Source organism: Aptenodytes patagonicus, chromosome 7 (genome assembly GCF_965638725.1).
Source record: "Aptenodytes patagonicus chromosome 7, bAptPat1.pri.cur, whole genome shotgun sequence".
Classification (NCBI taxonomy): Eukaryota; Metazoa; Chordata; class Aves; order Sphenisciformes; family Spheniscidae; genus Aptenodytes; species Aptenodytes patagonicus.
This window is the reverse complement of record NC_134955.1, coordinates 29079224-29101046: the sequence shown is the minus strand read 5'-3', so window position 1 is coordinate 29101046 and position 21823 is coordinate 29079224. Positions and strand designations below refer to the sequence as shown.

The following is a 21823-nucleotide window of genomic DNA, read 5'->3' as shown; positions in this document are numbered from 1 at the left end:
CCCAGCTATCTTAGTGGCCTTCCTCCCCTGGATTCATTCAAATTTATCAACTTCTTTCTGGTACCAGGGGGTCCAAAACTGCATGCTGTATATCAGATCCAGTTTTATGACTGCTGAGGAAAGGTGGATAATCTCTTCCCTTAATCTACTGGCTGTGGTCCTGTTGGTACAGCCCAAAATGCTGCTAGGCTTCTTTGCTGCCAGGGCACACTGCTAGCTTAGCTACTGTCAACCAAGACCTTTTAGGCAGTGCTGCTCCCCAGCCGGCCAGTCTCCAGCTGGTACCTATGCGGGGGGTTAGTCCGTTCCAGGTGCAAGACTTTGCCTTTTTCTGTGCTGAAGCTCAAGAGATTCCTGCTGGCCCATTCCTCTATCCTGTCTAGGACCCTCTGAATGTCAGCACTGCCCTCAAGAGTATTGACTGCACCCTCAAATTTGACATCATCGGCAAACCTGTTGAGCATGAATTGCCTCCTCCACCAGGTCACCAATAAAGACTGACAAAAATTATCTTCATAAAAAGTATCTCCTATCTATGCTATAATTAAGTTCCTTCTTCTATTGCTTCTTCTCTGTACACTCACCTGTGGAAGAAAATTTGGACGAGGAGTAAGTCTGGGAGGAGGGATGAACTGCGGCACTTTTATGGGCTGAGGCGTAGCCTGAACCTGCTATAAGAACATAAGAGAGTTCAGTAAGAGAAAAGTAGCTTGTTCACCAAAATCAACATCCTGAATGTATTTTCAGACCTGATATCCCCGGTTTTCCACTCTAAATAATTTTTCACAGTAACAGGTTCCTCATTAGAAATGTATTAAAGACAGAGCTAACCTTGCTTTCCAGTTCCTACGCACCTTGCTTCATAAATTGAAGGTATCTTTCCTTTCAGTGCAGCTGTACTAACTACTGTGCTCTGCAACCTAAAACCATTTAATTTTAAGATAATGAAAACTCCTATTTGTTTTAATAGTTAAAAATTGGCTTTACAACAGACAGAAAATAACAACAGACTTTGATGTCCAGCTATATGAACCACTGTCCTTTCATACTGAATGGCATGCAGAAGAATGAAAGAGTATCTCACGCAAATAGAAAAGATCTGGAAGTTACAACTCTTTTAGCAATATTAATGACACTATGAGGGGTTCTAAATACACAACTTGAAATTTTCAAAAGTAAGCCATTCATTTGAAACAATTAAGATCTGATTTTAAGGCATCCTAAGTACTTCCCTGTCTAACTGAAATCAGTTGGATGGAGCTGCCACATGATAACCTCTGAACAGCACTACCAGCTACCCTAAGTTGAGTACTCTGTGAGATTCTCTGAAATTAATGTCCATGTTAGTTTCCACCCTTCTGTACTTCTGTCCACCCACATAAGATTGCAATTTACTTCAAAAAGGTCTTGTACTGATTAATTAATGCTTGGGAAAATATTCTGAGATTTTTGATGAAATTTGCTACAGAAACATAAATCATGGACTATTATTAAAACAGGATCACCTCCCCAAACCTAAGTAAGTTATTCAGCAAAGAGATGAAGCACAGACACAAAGGACAGATGAGAGTGGTGCAAGGGATGACATGGGAAAAGAGAACAGTAGAAAAAACTCCACTCAAATAGTCTTCTCTATTCTGATTGCAAATATATGCCTCATTAGGAAGCAAAATTACTTCCATTTGCATTATTAAACTGTATTTTTCAATAAAGATAAATTGGATTTATGTTTAGTGAAGCCTTAACCTTTACTCCAGAAGTAAAATTTCCCTGTCATGATGCTACGCAATGCCTGGTTTCCAGACCAAGAAGCCTATATAACCCAATTCTAAAACATTACTTCTCTCATTTCTAGATGGCTAACTATTCTGGAAAAGACTGTGTGATGTAATCAAAGAACTTTCCGAAATATATGCTTAAAGAAACAGGTTCTGTATATGTGTATGAAAAAGTGGTGAGTGAAGACATGGTAGTGGGCAGAGTTAAGTGATGTGTCTAACACCAGAGAATTTATCACGCAAAGGGAACGAGAGAGATTGACTCAAAAAAATCTAAGATGAAAACCCAAACTGATCAAATGAAGAAAGTCTGACATCTCCTTTACCAAAGAAAAGAGTAGGAATTCTGCAGAACACAGTGACATAGATTAGGTAGGGGCGAAACAATCATTACTTCCCCATGACTAACAATTACTAACAGGGGAAACTTTACACAGAGGTGATGATAGCACTGATTTAATTCTATAAAGCAAAACAGTAACAACAACCCATGTAGGTAGTAAATGCTTTTCTCTTAGACTATAATTTTAACAACTAGTGAAGACTCATGACGTGTCCCTACTATTCTTTCTGTGCAAAAACCTGACTGGTTGTGGTTTTTTTTTTCCAATAGCCCTCTTGTAAACTAAACCCACACATATCTGCAGGGCAAACACATGAAACGCTTACCAAAGTTACTGTGTTTTTTGCCACTATTTGGACTGCCTCAGCTCCTGGCCCAGTGACCTTATTTGTTGTCTGGAGGTTGACTGGTGCATTCTGCGCATCAGTGCTGAGGACTGCTTTCTGATTGTTGTTGATAGCAGTAACCATGGCAATGGTAGGTCTCTGACCCACAACAGAGGCAGGCATGGTCGCAGTTGCTGCTTTCAAGACGAGAGGTAGTGTCTTAGTGGTGATCATAGAAGCTGTAGTTACAGTTTTCTAAGGGAAACAGAAAATACACTGTAAGAGACAGAGACACTTCGTATCAGACAGGACGTGGGTTGGTTAGTCAGAAACAATAGACAGTAAGAGAAAGAAAAGGCAGCACTGAGTCTATCTACCTGCTCTTCACACAAGCACATTATCTTACGCCTCTGAAAAGTGGATAGCTAGAAAGGATTCTCATTTGGGGCACCTGTCGGGTCTATTTTAATCATATGCAGCATTACAGATTGATTCAGAACAAATTCCTGAGAAAATGACAATCAAGTGTTAGTAGTGGCATATGCATTTTTGGATCTTTTAGTTTCATATTACTTCCAAATATGTATTGTAATATCAAACCTATAAGGTGGAGGTTTATGAAACATACCAGCAAACTAGCTTCTCGCCAATTAAAACTCAAATTTTCAAATGGAAACTTTAGTTACAGAGATCTTCACAATCAGAGGCAGAGGGAAAAAATATTCATAAATTGGTTTCTTTAAGAACAAAAATGTATTTTGATTTTGGGTATCCCAAATTTCAGTTTTAGCCATACAGTTATTTAGCTCTTAACTTTCTTTCCTAAGAATATCAGCAGGGCTATCCTGAAGTTGTAAGAGCTGGCTGTTAGTCTGTCCAGCTGCAGGCTGCAGGCAATTAAGTTTAACTTCTGTGGAATGGGGTGGTTTTGGAACATATATGTGATGTCATGATTGCTCTTGGCCTCTTTTAAAGAGAGTGGTTTTGAACCACTTAATGCCAGCATTTACCTGAAATGCCTGAATACGGCAATAAATGCCTACAAATTCCAAAGTTAAAACAACTATAATTTCATAAGCTTTGTTTTAAACTGTACTGTCTTCTAAGGTGTTAAGGAAACAGACAATTACGAATCTCATTCAAAAAGCAACAAGGCAAGAATCTCACCATATAAAACCAGAACAAAATGTGCACAGAGAACTCATGACAAGTGACACTCAACAGAATGGCAAGTGAGCTTATTTCTTTTCTCTTTGGTGTAAAAAATCCATTGTACCAATGGCACTGCATCTTCAAAACAGTTACTGGCACGATCAAGTGCTCCTAGTATGAAATAACCACCATTCCCTCCTGATGTCAGCGCTAGGCTCTACAACAGGAAAAAATGGAGAACCAGGGATCAGGCAGTCTTTTTCGTGTTCTGAACATGCCTCATTTAGACGGCTTAATTTTAATCACACAAGACCTTTCTCTTCTTTCTAATAAAATAATATAAATATGTTTCCAGTTGGGTTCTTCAGTATTTTCACCAATATTATTTCCTTAAACAAAAACGCAGTTTACTTTCACACCTCTAATTTCATAATGCTTAAACTATATCCCCTAACTGTTAATTACACACAAGTATGAAAAAAATTCAAACACTGTATAATGCCAAATCAAAGGATAATTCATGTTTCAATTTTATACATTTATACAAAACCCAGACATAATTAACTTTTTCTTGTCACAACGTGAACAATTCCCTTAACTTTTTATCTGAGATTCAAGAACTTCTTATTGACCTCTGCTGCCCCTTCTCCAAAGCAAGAGGCTCCATTCCCCTAATGCAGTAATATTATTCAAGCTTTTCCAATGAGATGTGACATGGTATCATTTTCACAAGCATTGCATTCATCCATAAACTTTTTAAAGAAAAGTGTAATCAATCATGTAACACAAGACTGTGACTCTTTCAAGGGGTTCTAGTAAGTCTGTAAGTATTACAAGTATAGTTTCAGTCAGCAGATCACAGAGCTTGAATATCCCTGTTACTTTGCTGAGCATTAATTACCTCGGTTATTTTAAAAAGTTTTCAATGAATGAATTCATACTGAAGTGGCATTCATAGTAAGTCTGCATTATTTCACATAATAACATTGCAATAATGTGACCTTTTAGCAGGCTTGCTGCTTTATGAAAATTTAAAAAGTCCTTCTTAGTGGACTATATTAAGTATATTAAAATGTCACTATTAAGGCAGCATACATACCTTGATTCCTAAACTGAATTACTCTGAAAATAACTATTGAAAGCATTCTCTTTACTGACACAGCCTTGAAAGATGTATTATTTACAAAAGTAGGCACCAAAAAACTTTCTAGAGAGACAAAATATTTGACTTTTCTTTGCTGAAACAGATTGAGGGGCAACAGGACAGAGGCACAGCCTTAGATGCAAAATGTGTACAGAAGCAAGTGAGGTTACTTCAGAATTATACCAACATAAATAAAAATAGAAAAGTGTTAAGGATAAAAGCTGGCTTATTTATTCAAATGAGAGGATGACCTGCCTTTCAGTTTGTAATTACTTTCCAAGTACAACTGTATGAATGATAGTCAGAAGGGTGTAGCAGTTTTTTGACTGTTTCACTAGAGGGCTCTAACTTTGAACAGAACCTCAATTTTTACAACCCAGGAGATGACCTGGAAGTTAATGCGTGAATGTGAAGTGTGGAATACGGAGAAACACATAAAACTGCTTTTGCAGTCATGTTTCCTAACTGAAAAACAGAGACCAGTGATACAGCAAATAGTGATCCATTGTTTGCCTGTAAATATTTTAGGACACAGTAATATTTACTTCTTTGTTCTGTTTTAGCTTTGATATAGATGTTGCTGCTCAAAAAATGCCTTTTCCTTACTTAAGTTTGCTTAATGTCTTCAATATGCTTTTATAAAAAATACAATTACCTAAGTCTTTCAAATACATTTTCAGTCAGCATCCAAAACAACCTGTTGAGTTAATGAGAAAACTAACAGCCCAACCGTTTCTCCCCCTTCTGTTTCCAGGAAAAGGGAAGACAAGAACCACCATCAGTCGAAGCTATGGTTGTGATTCACTGCAGTGTGCATAAAGTAAACTTCATGGGTGAATTCTGCCACCTGCCTATCCAGGTAAACATGAACTGCTGAGATTGCATCAATGGGAAAAAAGACCTCACGTACACTTCTTTTTACAAAACACCTCCCTACGCTTTCTTGCTGTTTTATTAGCACACTTGGGGGATTCTAAATATCTGAACAGGAGAGACTTTGAATCAGCTTGGAATTCCCCTCTCAGTAAAAGCAGACCACTTTCGCTGGTGAGTTCTGGGATTATGTCTCTAATCCTATACTGTACTGAAATTCAGTGTACCTTCCCAATAAAGACACTACTTTCTAAGATTCAAACTTTGCAATTACCATTGTGTACTTTTAGACTAATCCTTGAAGACTCAGGTAAGTATTATCTGATACGAGTTACATCTGTTTAAAAAGAACCAAGCAGAAAGAAGAGGGAACTGTTTTCTTACATTTTGTTCACAGATACAGTGAACACTCTGTTAGTCTTTTAGAAATAAATTATTTTAATCATACACCTCATACAGTGCCTGTAAAGTCTTTACTGTTTCTTGAGACCTACTGGGTATGGACAGACAATCATTCATGCACCTACAGAAAAGATAAGTTCATTTGCTACACTTTCACTTATTTTTAAGAAAGGTGATACTGCCACCTTTCTTTTCTGTGAGGCTATGATCTGACTTTTAAACACTACATTTTTTTTTTTTACTCAGATAGGAGGTTATTGATGAAAAAAACCACAAGACCCATATGTGCATATGCATAAAAGGAGAAATTCATATTGGTACACTAATGGGCATAAGTGAAAGTTTGTCATTTCTCTCTGCACCTTTCTTTGTGGGTTTTTTTGCAGTGAACTTCACCTTCAGCAAGGAAAAGAATTACTGTAGAAATTTTTACCTGTGATCCAATCACGTTTGGAGAGGGTGCAGTAGACTGCTGCTGCTGTTGATGGTGGTGTTGCTGTAGCTGTTGTAGTGGTTGAGGCTGTGGTGTCTGTAGTTTGTTTTCTGACTGTGCCAAGGGCTGTATTTGAAACTTACTGTCTGGCTGTTCCTGCTTCACTATCAAATTCTTTCGAAGCTGTTCCACCACTCTTTTCTACCAGATAAACAAAAACATAAATGGAAATGATGACAGTTATTTAGCTGCATGTATTAGAGGAGATATTAACACCTAAAGTTACATTTATTTAATGCAAATAAAGAACTGCTCAGAAGCTTAGTGGGATTTCTCTTTTTGGAATTTTAAATATTTGTGTTATCTAATGGGCAGAGTGCCAAAATAGCCCACAGAGGAGTACTGCTGCCCAGCAGGGTGACATTGCTGTCCTTGCAGAAACCCACCATCCAAATTCAGCCTATTCACAAACCACTGCAAGACTTCATTAACATGTATTCACTTGAGACTTGTTAGCATTCAGATTCCAAAGTTTTTGACTCCTTCAAACATGCTCCATTCCTACACAGTGACGAAAAAGAACTTCAGGTTGAAGCCTCAGGGCTGACTTCAAGGCAATGGGGATGCCATTTTGTACCAGGCATCGAAACTGAGTGGAGAGACAGCCACTTTGAGTGCAAAGTGGGGAATAGGAAGGGCATGGATGTGTGGTCATTCTGTTCAATATTATTGTCACCTGAAAGAAAATCAGATAGGGCTACCTACGTGGGAAGGAAACTGCACAGATTTATTTCTCCCAGCTTAAAAGCTTCCTATTACATTATAGCCTACATGAAAGTTTGAAATTATTTAAAAAAGAAGTTTCTTCTCCTGGTAGCCATTGTGTATCTTTAGATGGTAACTCAACAGATTTAAGAGCAGACCAGGTGACCTGCAGGATAAGATACCATGTCTCCACATGGGTAATAAGGGCTTACAATTTATGTTCATATTACACTTCAGTGTGGACAAGGGTGAAAACACCATGAGAGTTTTTCTACCTTTTGCGGGCATGATAGAAAACGGACATTTTTTCCTACACTCCAACCACCCCCAAATTAGGACAGCTTTAAAAAGATTTAGATATATACTTAAGCCCCCTTGATCAAGAGCATATGCATACTCCAAACAGTTATACAACAACGTTGGCTTCGGAAGAGGACAATGAAGTCAACAGACGTGGTAGGGGCTCAACTGAGAAAGCTCTAGGGGAAACAGAAATGGTCAGGAGACCTCTACCAGAGCCAGGCACTGACAGAGCGGGCTGCCCCAAGCAGTTCCACTTACACGTAATGGAAAAGAAAAAAAACATTCTGACAATATAAAAGGTTTATATTTTTGTTTTGAAGCATCAGTATTAAGACACAGTACAAAACAGAGAGATGGAACAAAACCAAACCGAAACAAAAAAATCCAGCTATTTACAACGAACTGAAACAATTTTTCCCCTCAAATTTCTTTCACACAGGATTATGAAATTCTGAGCTAACAAAGTATCTGTTCTCTGCATAGTTCTTGTGGACATACTGTAGACATTTGATTCCGAGTATCTTGCTTATGATGAGTTAAAACTGTGCTGTGCCTCACACACTGAATGTGTACCTCTAGCCCAGAAGCAGATAACAAAAGATGCAGGGTCCCAAATTGGCAGATTTGAGAACTGGAACTTTAAAAAGCCAAATAAAACACACAAGTCAACCAAAAAAACACCCCTGTTTCATAAGGTTGAACATTGTGATCTCACATGACTGACCTTTTTGCAAAAGACTGAATTCAGCGACCCAGAGGTGTACAGAAGGAGGGCTGCCTGGCTTCTACAAACCCCCCAACCCTGGCTGGGGATGCACGCTCAGCTCTGACGACAAGAGAAACACAGGCCCAGCCTGACGGAAAATTCAGGAAGTTGGTATTGGACGGCAGTGTGAGGGAACTATTTTACACTGCATCCAGAAAAGTGCTAAAAGCTGCCAAAGCCTGAAAGCTGTAAATTGTTTGTTACCTTCTAGAACAAGGAAGAAATAATGGTAATAAGAATGTAGAAGGCATTTTTCTAATTCAGATATTTTACATAGTTTTAAATGGCCTGTGTCTATCAGCTCATTCATACCCGTAATAACTGAACAATCATTTAAAATTGCTTCCTGAAAAGATCAACCATGTTAACATGCAAACCAAAGTGCCGTGTCAGCAAGCAGATAGAAGAGCTGAAAAAACATTTCCAGAGAGTAACCCAAGGGGGAGGAGAGGAGAACGGAGCAAAGTAGGAGAGGAAATAATGCAACATGCCTATGGAATACCTGCCAAAAGCTGGACTGCACATACACTGCACAGGAGGCTAAAGAATTACTGTACCCGACATGAACAGGAAGGGAGTTTCTGTCTTCCACAGCTGCCTGTATGAAATTCAGTGATAATGGTGCTCCTCTACTGATTCCCTAACTGGAGGAAATCAGCAGGAGTGGCCCAAGAATTCATTTCCATCTTGTTCTTTATAATGGGAGGGAACATTAGTGAAAGGATTTTAAAAAAATAAAAAGAGATGGAGAGAGGAGAGGGAGAGGCAGGCTGGAGGACTCCTCTGCCATACTGCTACGGCAGGGCGAGAGCCAGCAAGGACGGGAGCAGGAGCGAGGTGAGTCACATCACATTCACACGCCGCCTGTTCCACCCCCGGGCCCGACCCACGGCGTGCAGAGCTGGGGAAAAACAGGGCCGAAGCACAACTTTTAGTAGTGCCTTGCGCAAAAACTGAGGCTTAGCATATTTGGCACAAGATGGATAACATGAGTGGAAAAACGCTGTTGCTCTGGAAGTCTACGCTAGCCTGTTAGAGGCTGCTGAGAGCTGCCTGGCAGCAGCATATCCTGCCATCCATATCCATTATGCAGATACTAAATTGGAAGAAACATCTAATGCTTTTAAGATTCAGAGAGTAAAACTGAAGTTTGCAGTGCGTGCCAATTGCTTACTCAGTTTATTAAGCTGCTTCTACCAACTGTCAGTAATACCACACTGAAACTACAGAAATCATTTTACTATCTGCAAGACTGTTGGGATTATCTGTTTGCTAGTACTTATCAAGAAGGACTCTGAACAACATATTCCAAAATTACTTAGCTTAATTAGCAAAACCAGACGAGACTCTCAGGGTTGCACCTACACAGGAACTAAGAGCAGATCTACGCCAATTTTCAGCACTACCCTCTGCTGCGTCCTCCTCTGCACGGTCTCAATGCACGCTGTCGGTCTGACACCGCACAGCTCCTCCACGGCATCCTGCTGGAACCGCTGCTCTGCAGCCGCACAAGAGCCCCAGCATGTGTCTGTCTGCAGCAATGTTAGCAGAGCCTCGTTTTGTAGGGGATTAAACAGGAGGGCAGTATGAAAGAAACTCTTGTCTACTGTCAGACTTGATACTTCATTAAAACTGTATTTTGAAATTGTTCTTGAGTTATTTGACTGTTCTTAATCAATTTTGAAGGCGGTTTGTGCTGCAGAAAGTACAATCTGTATGACTGAAATTTGCCAAGGCTGGTATAAAGTCGTAGATACACGCCTTAGAGATCGAGTGCCAGCGAGACTGAGGTTATCTAAAAGTGCCACAGAACTCTTAAGAAATATTACTAATTCTTTAAATGTAATCGTTGCCATTTTTCCTTCCCACTCTTATTTAAGAATATTTAATTTCTTACTGACAAATTCAAAATTTTAAATTGAGATTAACTCAGTCATAAACACATCATCATAAACACAACATAATAGTTTTCTGAACGTCAGAAAGCTCTAACCCTCCCCATATTCCTAAAATAGTTCAGTTTCCTGCAACACTACAAATGCATAAAAAGCATTTGTCTTTCAAGTTTACAGAATTTTCTTCCAAGCTGAATGCCAATACTCTCTTTACATCTAGAACATGAAAGAAATAAATAATCACATCCTTTCTTCCAAACTGTATTCTACCCAAAAAGTAACTGCTAGCCCTCTGCAATGGTTACTATCGGACTACTTCAAAACCCATTTGTCGAACAGTGCCCTGTAAGCATACTACCTAATCTCATAGCTCTTGCTGTCTTGACATCTTCATTGCTGATCTCATCAAGAACCGTTTGCACCACTGAGTTCACAGAGCCCTAGACATCTTACATGACCCTTTCTTAAAGGTAATAATCGTAATCAATATTGTGACATTTAGCGATACCACCTTCTCATTCATGCCACAGGCCAGATCCTATAACACAGCATTAGGAGATTATTTTGGTTTGATTAAGCAGAAAATCTGCCTCTACGTCTTGTTGGCAATAGATCTGCACCAAAAGGTGTCTTCTCTCTGCTTATATAAAAAACTATCATGAATATGTTGCTGTAAGATCAGGAAAGTCCTTGGAGCAAACTTAAAGCTTAGTAAGGTTTAAGTATAACATTATTAGCTAAGCATTATTTCCATCTTAATCAATCAATAACAAAGTAGTTCTCCGAGTACAGCAATTTTTTAAATACTAGATCCTTTGTTATATTTGGTGACACGTTTTCTTCTTCATCCAGGAAACACATTCAGAAAGGCATAAATATCTAAAGGAAGGTCTGTTTTTAAACTTCAAAAATCTCTAAAAATTAAAACATAAAAATCTTCTAAAAATGAGAGAAAAAAGTAAAGTACTAACTAGCCTTGCAATGCATACCTTTCATATCACAAAAACAAAGCTGATGTGGTTTGAATTGCTCAGCTGCCTGCTAGTGACCCGCTTTCCTGCTCCACCAATTCCAGGAACTCAGCTATTAGGGATCCTCTGCTACCCGTTCCCTCTAATGACCAAGAAGTGTTCTCTGGGATATAAAAGTTGCCAACTGCTGAGACTGAAATGGTAAGAGAAAGTACTGATTTCAAATAAGCTCCAACTTGGGAGTGGGGAGGATGGAGAGAATTTCACTGCTCTGCAATCTTCCTTTCCAGCCTCCCGCCCCTCTCCTTGCCAGCCCCATCCCCTGTTGCTACCCAAAGAGAAGTGAAATACCTCTGCTTTTTGACAAAACAGAAAGATACCAAAACTTCATGGCAGAAAGAAGCTAAAAGATTTTGGAGCCCTGGCACAGTTAGTCTTTAACCTGCAAAGAGGGTGCATTTTGGGAGTGGAATTTGGGAGTGGAAAATTACAAGCAAGGAGAATAATTGTACACTCACTCATCTACTGCTTTAAGATAGTATCTAAAATTTAAAATAGTGAAATCCAATTATAGAAATTGATGACGCAGAATCTACACCAGTGAGGAAAAAAAACCTGTTGCACAAAACAACTAGAATTTAATTCCATTGAAAGACTGATCAAAGGACTATAGAAATATTTTCAGCTATTTCTGTGGTTATCCTGTATTTTTATGGAATTTTGCACTTCTGGCTGTGTTTCACTCATATCCAGATCTTTTTAATCAACAAAAAAATCTAAACCAACTACATTAGAAAGAATTTTATTCCAAGAAAAAAGCATGGTAGAATTTCCTACTTCTTAAAGATGATCAAACTGGCACCTATACCTTTCAGTCAGAAAGAACTCTCTTGGGGCAGGGGTTCTTGTGTGCTGAATGGGAACGGAGCAGTGGCACTGGGAGACCAGCTCCACTGCATACCTGAATGTCTTACTGGGCATGATTACTGAAATGTGCACTATTTCTTTTTATAGTTTAAAACCCTAATTTTTTTTTAAGCTTTTGTTAAATACACAGATATCTTAACCATATCCAGTCAATGGTTGCATTGCCAACACTCTAGTAACTGTCCCAAAGAGCATGCGCTGCCTTCATCCCACAGAAAACATGGCTAAAAGCTGCACAAAGATACAAGGACTTCTTCTGCACGTCTAAAAGGGGTTGCGGAGCATGTTAGGGGAACCGAAAGCTTCTCCTCCCTCTGCCATGATGGTCCTATGGGATAATCTGAGCAATACACTTATGATACCGATGGGCACTAGAGATGGACCAAGAAAGTAAGTTAATTTTGGTACGCCCTAAATTCCTGAGCCTGCTTTGCAGTCTTAATATCTTTAATACAATTACTGAATATGGCATAGGGTACCTTGTGTAAAATGGAATTTAAATAAATCTTCATTCTGTAAAAACCCACTTTGACATTTCGTCAGATAAACATTGTTATATAGCATTGGCATGATGTGAAAAGTATTTTTGTCATTAAAAATGCTGGTAAACTTATTACACTTCATTATATTTTAAACTATTTAAAATAATCACTACAGGTGTCATTCTTAAACAAATACACAGTTCACACATGAGCATACATACTTTGAAAAAAATGTGGGATTTTTCCTTTGTGATAGAGAAACACTACTTGAAGTTGCTAGAAATCATTCAGAAATGAATGATGTGAGTTCTGAAAATGATGTTCATTCCTTCATTCTTAACAGGGGCGAATGCTTATCATTTTTATTTTATTTAAAAATATAGCTAGAATTATAAATAAAAATGACCAAAAACAGCTGCTGTGCCATTCTGCTTTATGTGACTTCCTGATTGCTTTATTTCCCATACCGTGTCTTTTACCGTTTGCAGCACCACAAGACCAATTAATTTTTAGAAGGGAATGTTGTACTGTGAAATGCCTTATGCATCACTGTCTTCTCATTTTAGAATTTTTACTCTTGCACAAAGTAGGGAACAGAGACTGAACTAGTAGGAGCAGCACACATACAATGTTTTCCTCCAGCTTATGTATTAAATAAATGTAATATCTACCTTCTCACCCCAGTACTTACGTTAACGGAAAGAAACTTGCAAGAACAGCTACAATAATTAAACAATGAAGCAATTAATGAATGGAGAATTAAGTGTATGACAACAGGCAAAACAGAACAGGAAAAACAGTTAAGTGCAGTACTTTGAATGTAATTAAGGAGGAATGGAATGAAAGGAATGAAATTATTTTTTTTTTAATTTGACACGGTTTGACGAGGTTTGGTTTGGTTTAGGTTTTTCCACTTCCCAGAAATACTTCCAAGCACAAATACAATGTGGGGATCACCTCAACATGAAAAGGCTGAAGAAATGAAAAAATTAAACTGCTGACTACCACGGAAAAGGCGCTTATTTCAATTTTATCTTGCCCATCTCCGTATTGTCCTACCCCCATTTGTCTGTTTCAGGGGAAAAAAAAAACTCCTTAGGGAAAAAAAATAGCCACTTAGATTGTGCAGAAATGAAACAAGGGTTCTTTTGTACTTCAACATAAAGTATGTTTCTATGATCTCTGACTGAACCTAGTTTTCCAGAAGTGTATAATGTGGTCTTGTAAAATCTGTCATGGACTGAAGCTTGGGATATAAAATCTCAGCACAAAAAATACTGTGGATTATTATTCCTATGCAGGAGAACACACAGGAACAACCATCCCCATGGGAAAGCCATTCGTATCTATACACAAGAGCCAGTTGTCTAAGCTCAACACTTCTGCCAGGGAAGTCCTGCTGCTTCTCTTCTCTACCCTCTGATCTACCTCATAATGTGACATTCTTTAAACTGAATTTCTATGAATTAAGCAAGCCCAGTAGAGCAATTTAAATTTGTAAACTTACTTAATGTTTTACAAATGATCAACCTAAATAAAAGTCTACTTTCTAATCTGGTAACTCCTCATATTTTTGAATAACACAAGTGGAAAGGATAGTCATCAAGTAATTTTACAGCGTACTACTGCACAGTAACACAGTCCCTTGAATAAAAATGAATCAGCTTCAGCAGGATTCTTGTGCATCCTACAGCTATTCCGACGACTGAATCACACCTCCTCTCCTCCTCATGAAAGGAAACACACACAGTTCATGCTCATGCGCTTCACACATGATTCGAAGTATCAAGCAAGATGACTAGTTTTATTTCACCACAGAATGCAAACTTGTTCTTTTGTGAACAGAAAGATCTGGATGCTCAAACTATATTGTACAACCACCTGTTGATTACTCTGATGTTGTTAACAGCATCTAATATTTCATTTCCACAGTCGCTTTACAAACATCACAAACTAACAGCAGCAGGCAGGCTTTTTCCCTATGTCGTCAACCACATACTGTTTAGCGCCAATTCAATTAAAACCCATCACTAACAACATCACATCGCAATTCACTGTGGATCTCTACTTCACAGGCAGAATGAGTTATCAGAGCAAAAAGTCATCGTTTCACCTCACTCAAATGAGAGATTTTCTCTTCTTCCTAGTCACTCGAACAGTTTATCAAATGCAGATAGTCTGACCAGCTAAATATACCTGCTGTACTATTCTCTTTAGTTAACCAAGCACAATCAAAACAAAGAAAAATGCCTGCTTCACAGAGAAGACATCACATTAAATCACTGCAGAAGACCCGAATTGCTGTTCTTCAATTGTATCAAGGTTTGTGGATCAGTCAACAGTAACTGTCTGAAAAACAAAGCAATGGTTCTTCCTTAGCCTCCCGATTTAAATGGCATGGGGAGGGAGGACTTTGTCCCTGTGTTTATTTATCTCAGCGCAAAAAGCGCCTCGCTAAGTAAGGCTAAAACTACACAACAACTGAAGATTTGGTGAACTTCCACCTCTCTTAAAAACACCCAAGAACAGGCATTTTGCCAAAAGAATGGAAAGCAACCTTTTTCACGAGGGACGCAGAGCTACTGGAGACAGTTCAAAGGAAACCACAAACATAATCAAGGACCCAACAAACAATGCTGTGTAATGTGAGGCTTACTGGGGATCAGCATATCCAGTTTATTTCAGAGAAGCTTGAGAGGTGACTTCTCACCGGGTATAGATATTTATAGACGGAGAAGACATCTGATGATGGGAGGGGTTTTAGTTTCTCTGAGAAATGCAAAATGATGATTCTGTGGCTGCAAGTTGAAGGTAGACAAATTCAACCTTGAAATAAGATGCAGAAATGGTTAAATGGTGGAACAGCCTAATATGAGAGGTAATGGCCTACCATGGTTTGAAGTCTTTAGGACAAGGTTATAGAGCTTTCTAAAGGAAATGCTTAATCTATGTTTTGGAGGAGACTGTACAGTACACGTGTGGGGGAGAGGGCCCTGGAACCTGGGAAGCCTCTGCTCATTCCTGTCCCTTACCAGGGACAGTGCAAATGCCAGCACTGTACCCAGCACGCTTCTCCAGCACTGAAACTCTGCATAAAGACAGTCTTACCCTTCAGAATATGAACATGTCCAGAGGCACAAACCACCAGATATACTCAATGTTGTTTTTTCACCTTCCTCTGAAACACAAGATATTGGCCACAGCTAGAGAAAAGAACCTAAGCGAAGCAAGCTTATCTTCTTCCTTTGATGCCTTTTATTGTATGCTTTCTTTACATATTTAGATTCTTATTGATTTTAGACTTGGAATGGGAAAAAATTTCCCCAGGTTAGACTTGCTGGGATGTTGGTTTTTTCCCTTCCACTGCAATGCAGGATGTGGACTGCCTGCTAGGATTAGCTGGGCAAATTTCCCCTAATCAACCTGCTGACATTGCAAGGGCCTTCAGAATAACTGGCAGCCAAATCCACCACCTGTTTTCTGGAACACAAAGATGTGAAAGACAAAAATGCAGTCTCCTGGTGACCAAACTGTCCTAGTCTCCCTGAAGGCAGCAGACGTCACACAGGAGTACCGGGGTAGAATATAATGGCCTCTAACATGCAGGAAGTTAAACTGGTTAATCTCCTTCTTCTTGGATTTGATGTGTGGTGTCTTCCCTCTACTTCCTAGATGCAGTTTCACAACTGAAGTTTATCAGTATTCTTTTAAAAGAAAAAAAAAATCTGCATGCTAGATGAAAGACAAACCATTTTATGAACACGATGCTTTTCAACAGATGTACATAGTACCTAACTTAATTAACAGGATCAGGTATCTAATCTCAAATTACGTGTGTAATCTCAAATTTTGGTTAGTTCCTGGGAATGTAAACCCCAGTAGCTATTCTTGCTCCCGTCAGAACTCTTCTCTATGAAAGCTTAATCCCTTACTATCAAAATGCCTTAGGAAGGTGTCATCACTTCATCCAGCAAGGTAACAGTAACATGATGCGCAGACACGAAGAAGTCACACATGGAACACAAAGAGCTTTCTGGCTTTGATGGACACCTCGCAGGAAAATGCATCTGAGACCTGTTATATCAATATGGACAATATCCAGCATGAAAAAAAGTACTAACAGAGACCACATAAGGGAATGTAAACATTCCTATCCCTAAGTTCATAATACTTCTTCACAGCGTGCTTGCTTGTTTGACAGTTATACTGTCATAATTTTAGACTGTTAAACCTCTGCTCTAGGGTTTATAAAAGATCAGAGCACTTGTCACTCTCAGCGCAGGTACAGTGAGATAGAGTGGTTGAGCAGTTCATTTTTCTTTCTAATTACACTCTATTAACCTTCCACATGAGAGCTCCCCTGTGCTTTCATACCAGCAGCACCAACTGGCTGCGTTTGATAAGGCTCAGCAGAGTCTGCAAGACCAGCACGTGTAACTAAAGGAACACTTCAGCACTGCAGACTTAGCAGAAGCTGGGCTGAAGCTCTGTTACTGAGCGGCAGTCACATTCAGCTAAATTATACACAGATGGACACCAGCCTCATCCCACCCACTTCCCTCACAACTTTACTCCTTGAACTTCATAGACACATGATCTAGCATTTGAAAGCCAAATGAAGAACTAGGGAATTATTCGCTATAGGGAACTGAATAGTTACCATGCTTTCACCTCACTGCAGAGACCTGCCAAGAGAAATGCATTTAGAGCATTAAAGCATGCAGGGCAATAGAAAAGAAGTTGTCGTTACATTATAATTAGATCATGTTAGCGTATGCAACCAGAGTACAGAGAAGGAAAATTACTTTTGAAATTTAAATCTTTTTTTAATGCACTTTCAGTATCTGGGGTTGTTTGTTGTATGTTCTGAAGACCACACTGTTAACAAACAGCATTATATTTATCTATAACCTTCTCAACGGTGACCACATAAATGATAGGCTTTTCTAAAAAGAGAGACTTCTTCGATTAATAATGTATTCTATGGGAGTTTTAAACTCAGTGCCAGGAAAGCTATTTTCCATGTGCATGAAGGTAGATTAGCATTTGTGTATACTGAGCAACAGCGTCAGCACATGCTTACACAGATAAAAGGGAAACAAATTTGGAAGGAGGGATTGTAAACAATTTGGAACAGATTCCAAATTATTTAAAAAAATAAATGAAACACTACAAAATCTGCACTTTCAAATGACATTTTATACTATCCGTCGGAATTTTTAACTGTTTCAAATGACTTCACAACATAAAGTTGTATACGGAACTGACCTATATGAGTGAGTGATGGTGATATTCTTTTCGCTATTACCTCCATTATCCTTTCCCATCCCTCTCCTGTTGTTTAACATATTGCGATACTCAACATCTGCATGCATCTCCATAAATAAATATAACTTACTTCTCTTCTACGATAAGTTTCCCAACCTCCAGCTAATATTTTGAAATGATCTGCTGTTTTCTAAGTCTTGGTAACTTTGAAGTGCCTGAAACAAAATCTCTGTGCTACAAGCCAAGCTATGAATCCAGCACTGTCCTTGTTCAGAATGGTACAGGAATTTTATTTCAGAGTTCCGGTGAATGTTGTCAAAGATCCCCTCCACTACAAAGGAAACGGAGGTGGCCATTCTCTTCTAACAGAAAGGTAAACACTGCTACTGAACCCACCTAAAGTACCCTGAAGAGACTTGGTTTTCAGAGCGATCATTAAAGGCTCTTAACATATGACCCACTTTCTTTGTCTAAGTAATTTTCTAATAGATTTTGAACCTCCTTTCCCAAATTTTCTTAAATTTAATCTAAAGATGCCAATTTGGTCTTTAATGCAATTTAACTTGTGCCACCTAAGCCTATAATATATATGACATAAATTCAGAATTCGTGGATGTGACCAAACATGGTGACTCCAAAACTGTCAAGCTGCTGAGGTTGCCTCAGGAAAGCTGAATAGTCAGAGGACAGTTAGTTCTTCCCTCTAAGACAGGCTTGCTCAAAGTGCAAACACAAGTACCTTTGTAACAGTCATTTCTTGGATGAACAATGAACACTGTTGCTGGGATGCATTTGATATCAACTAAGATGCAAGATGAATTCTGTCAGATATAATTTCTCTACTAAAGATGATGTTCACTCTCAAACCTAATAAATTTGAAACATACACAATTAGGACATTGAATAAAATTATTGAAAGCATCCATATCTCTTGTTTTGTAAAAATGTATCTATAATGCTTCAATGCTGTAACACAATGAAATCTTGTTTGAGCTGGGATTAAAATTTGCCAGGACAGTCAAGATAGCACTGTGAAGGAAGGCAGAACCACATTTTTGTGCCACACTTAGCTCTTACTTCTGTAAAAAAGAATTTTGAATTTATGTACACACGAATTGTACTTAATGCCTCTATAACTTGCTCTCTCATCTTTTTTGGAGTACATACTAGAATCATGACTGAAAGCTCCAAAATTCCTGGCTATAAGCATTGAGTGTGGAAACTGCTTTCAGAATAAAGCATTGCAGAGGTGCTTCCACTTCCTTGAGCAGTCCCATCGCTGCTAACACCATTTGGAATACTGTTTTCCGACAAGTGGGCCAAGCTCACCTCTGAAGAATGCAACGCTGCAGTTGATGGGACCTTTTTTAACTCGTCACCTGAGCAATGTGCCTCTTCAGAACTTTTTGGTAACGTTTGTTATTTTCCCAACATACTCTTAGAAAATATTTCAGAAGGAAATATTTTGCTCTACACTTGCTCATCATTCTCTTTTTACAGAAGACCTGTCAAAAATAATGCAAGTACTTTCCTTTTTTATTATGTCAATAAAGAAGATCTCTTGAGGGTTTTGGGGTGCCATGAGGTGGGTGAACAGATCTTTTAACCTATCACATACAGAAATATACAGTCTGGTGAAGGACTCCTGGAACAGAATTGCTGAGGCTTTTTATACTGCTGTTGTAATAATCCTAACAGACTGAGGGACTGTTGATATCACTAATACAAATGTGAGAACCCCATTTTAAATGGTGGGAAAAGAATCCTAGTGCAACTGGCTAAAACTCTCTGTATTTTGGTTTTTTGGGGGGAGTATTGTTGTTAATAGTATTTTGTTAAAACTTTTAAAGACAGACTGTAAATGCTACAGATGTAAAATGAACTCTGAAGAAGCCTTTGATTAATTTCTATAATTCTCCAAGGAGTTCTCTGTCAAAGAGAGGTAAGAAATAGAACATAAGCTCTTTTGTAATTCCTCTTTATGCAATACTAAACATATATAATAAGTGTGTTTTTAGGGGAGACCAAGATTTCTTCTTTGCCTCTGCAGGCCCATATTAGATTTAAAAGGCAAATTAACTTTTTTTTTTTTAAAAGGATTAAACAAAAACTACCGTATGTTTTCATCACATAACAAAGTGCAAGTTCTTTTTTGAGACCATATGCTTGACTTGCTACCTATTGCAGGCAACATGCAATATATTGCTGGATGAACACATTTCATGCTACAAACTGGTCTGACCAGCTAAACCTGCACTCAGAGGTATCAGACAGTCTTAGTGAAACTCGGAAGTATTATTTCATTGGCCCTCACTCAGCATTTCTTGCGTGACAATTCAGCTGTGAATATGTTATTAGCTCAGAATGCACGGACTTCTAAAAACAGTATCAGCAGGTCTCTCTCAGGTATCTCTAAAGACACCTATCACACCTGTCTCTAAGAGCTGTAAATCACAAAACAGTAGTTTTCCGCCCCGTGGTTTCGCACTGATGGATTTTTTTTTTTTTAAAGGAAACACATGTTGCGCTGTTGAGAAAGGCTGAAAGATTACAGAAACCTAGCAACTGAAACATAGGCTATTACAGCAAGCCATCTTGCTTTGTGTCCTCAGGTCTGGTAACTTTACTCATACTGGGATCTCAAGCTCTATATTAACCTAGAGAACTACCTTAAAGCTGCACTGTCTTTGCAACCAGAGCCTAATTAAAGTTTTATACACATAATGTTTACCCTTTTAAATTCCAGTCTGTAAAAATAAGCCCTCACATAACCCCCTTTCTCAGATAACCTCCACAAAATGCGAAGCAGAAGGGGAGCATCAACATTAGGGAGCCGGTTCTGTGGGCTCTGAGGTACGGGGGCCATTAGTGGAAAGAAGCAGCTGAGGTAACATTTTCCCTCATATTGCCTCTGAATAAACCAAACTGACGCTGAAATGCAGGGGTGCTTTGGGGAAAAAAGCTTCAGAGTTTCTTTCTGTTTTCTAAAAAATGCGACAGGGCACATACTCAAGAAAATAGGGCATATTTAGTTGTTCATTTTGATAGAAGTATCCTCTATTGTATTTCATCTGGAGTTGGGGTAGGATGTAAGCAGAAGAAAGAGGCTTTTAAAAGATCTATACTACACACCCACAAACTTATACCAGTAAATGCATGCAAGGGCATGTAAGTAACTAGTGATCTAACTTAACTTTAAAAAAAGAAACTCCATGACCAAAGGCTAAGAAAATATTAACCAATTGTAATAAAAATGTCAGTGTGATAGGTGTTGCAGAAATAAAAAAAAAAACCCAACATGTAAAGATTTTAATGTGCAAACAAATACTTGACTTCGCACTGTATAGGCAGTATTCATTACAAGCAGAGTAGGATTTTCATGGTAATTGTTTGGAGGATCATATAAATATGTTCGTATCAAAAACACACTTAATCCAAAACACGTTTGTCAGTCTGCATAGGAAGACAGTCAAGCTGTCATTGATTGCAAGGAAGCTCAGAAGAAAACAAAAAACAAGCTCCAAAAAAAATTATCAGGAAACACAGAAAGGAGTAAGCAGAAACAGGTTCACACAAGCAAAGGGCACTCACAGACAATGTAAAGCTGAACCTAAAAGTAGTGAAGTCTGACAAGCAAAAATTAGTCCTTTCTCACTGGCAGGCAAGGCTTGCAGGAGAAAGTATTCTATTTTACCAGATTGACTTGGAAAAAAGGGCACACTTCCAGTCACACAATCCCCTTTTAAAGTCCCTTCTCACTGACACGTCAGGCCTATGCCCAGCGGGATGTCCGAGGTGAGACAAGTAGTGCAGGGCATACTTTGAGATTTTTTTCAAGGTATTAGAAATAACAATCTCACTGAAGAAAGGAAGTCCACACTTCATATACATATGCAAAAACTGACCAGTAAACCATGCTCAATTTAATCCCACAGACCCACATTCTTAATTGTTTTTCCTCTTTTGTTTCCCCGCTGGTAGGTTGCACAATTAGC

At 38.7% G+C, this 21823-nt stretch overlaps 1 protein-coding gene across 13 annotated transcripts in view; it reads right to left on the bottom strand.

Moving 5' to 3' along the window:
- The window catches only part of PHF21A (PHD finger protein 21A), a 135926-nt gene that overhangs the window by 25460 nt on the left and 88643 nt on the right, over positions 1-21823 (bottom strand). For 11 of the 13 annotated variants that reach the window (XM_076344575.1, XM_076344572.1, XM_076344573.1 and 8 more), the window contains 3 exons: positions 6452-6652; positions 2448-2702; positions 585-671 (listed from right to left, as the gene is read on the bottom strand). In XM_076344575.1, coding sequence (XP_076200690.1) covers positions 585-671; positions 2448-2702; positions 6452-6652 — 543 coding nt within the window. The remainder of the gene's footprint in view (positions 1-584; positions 672-2447; positions 2703-6451; positions 6653-21823) is intronic. The other 2 variants (XM_076344582.1, XM_076344583.1) reach the window with 1 other exon arrangement.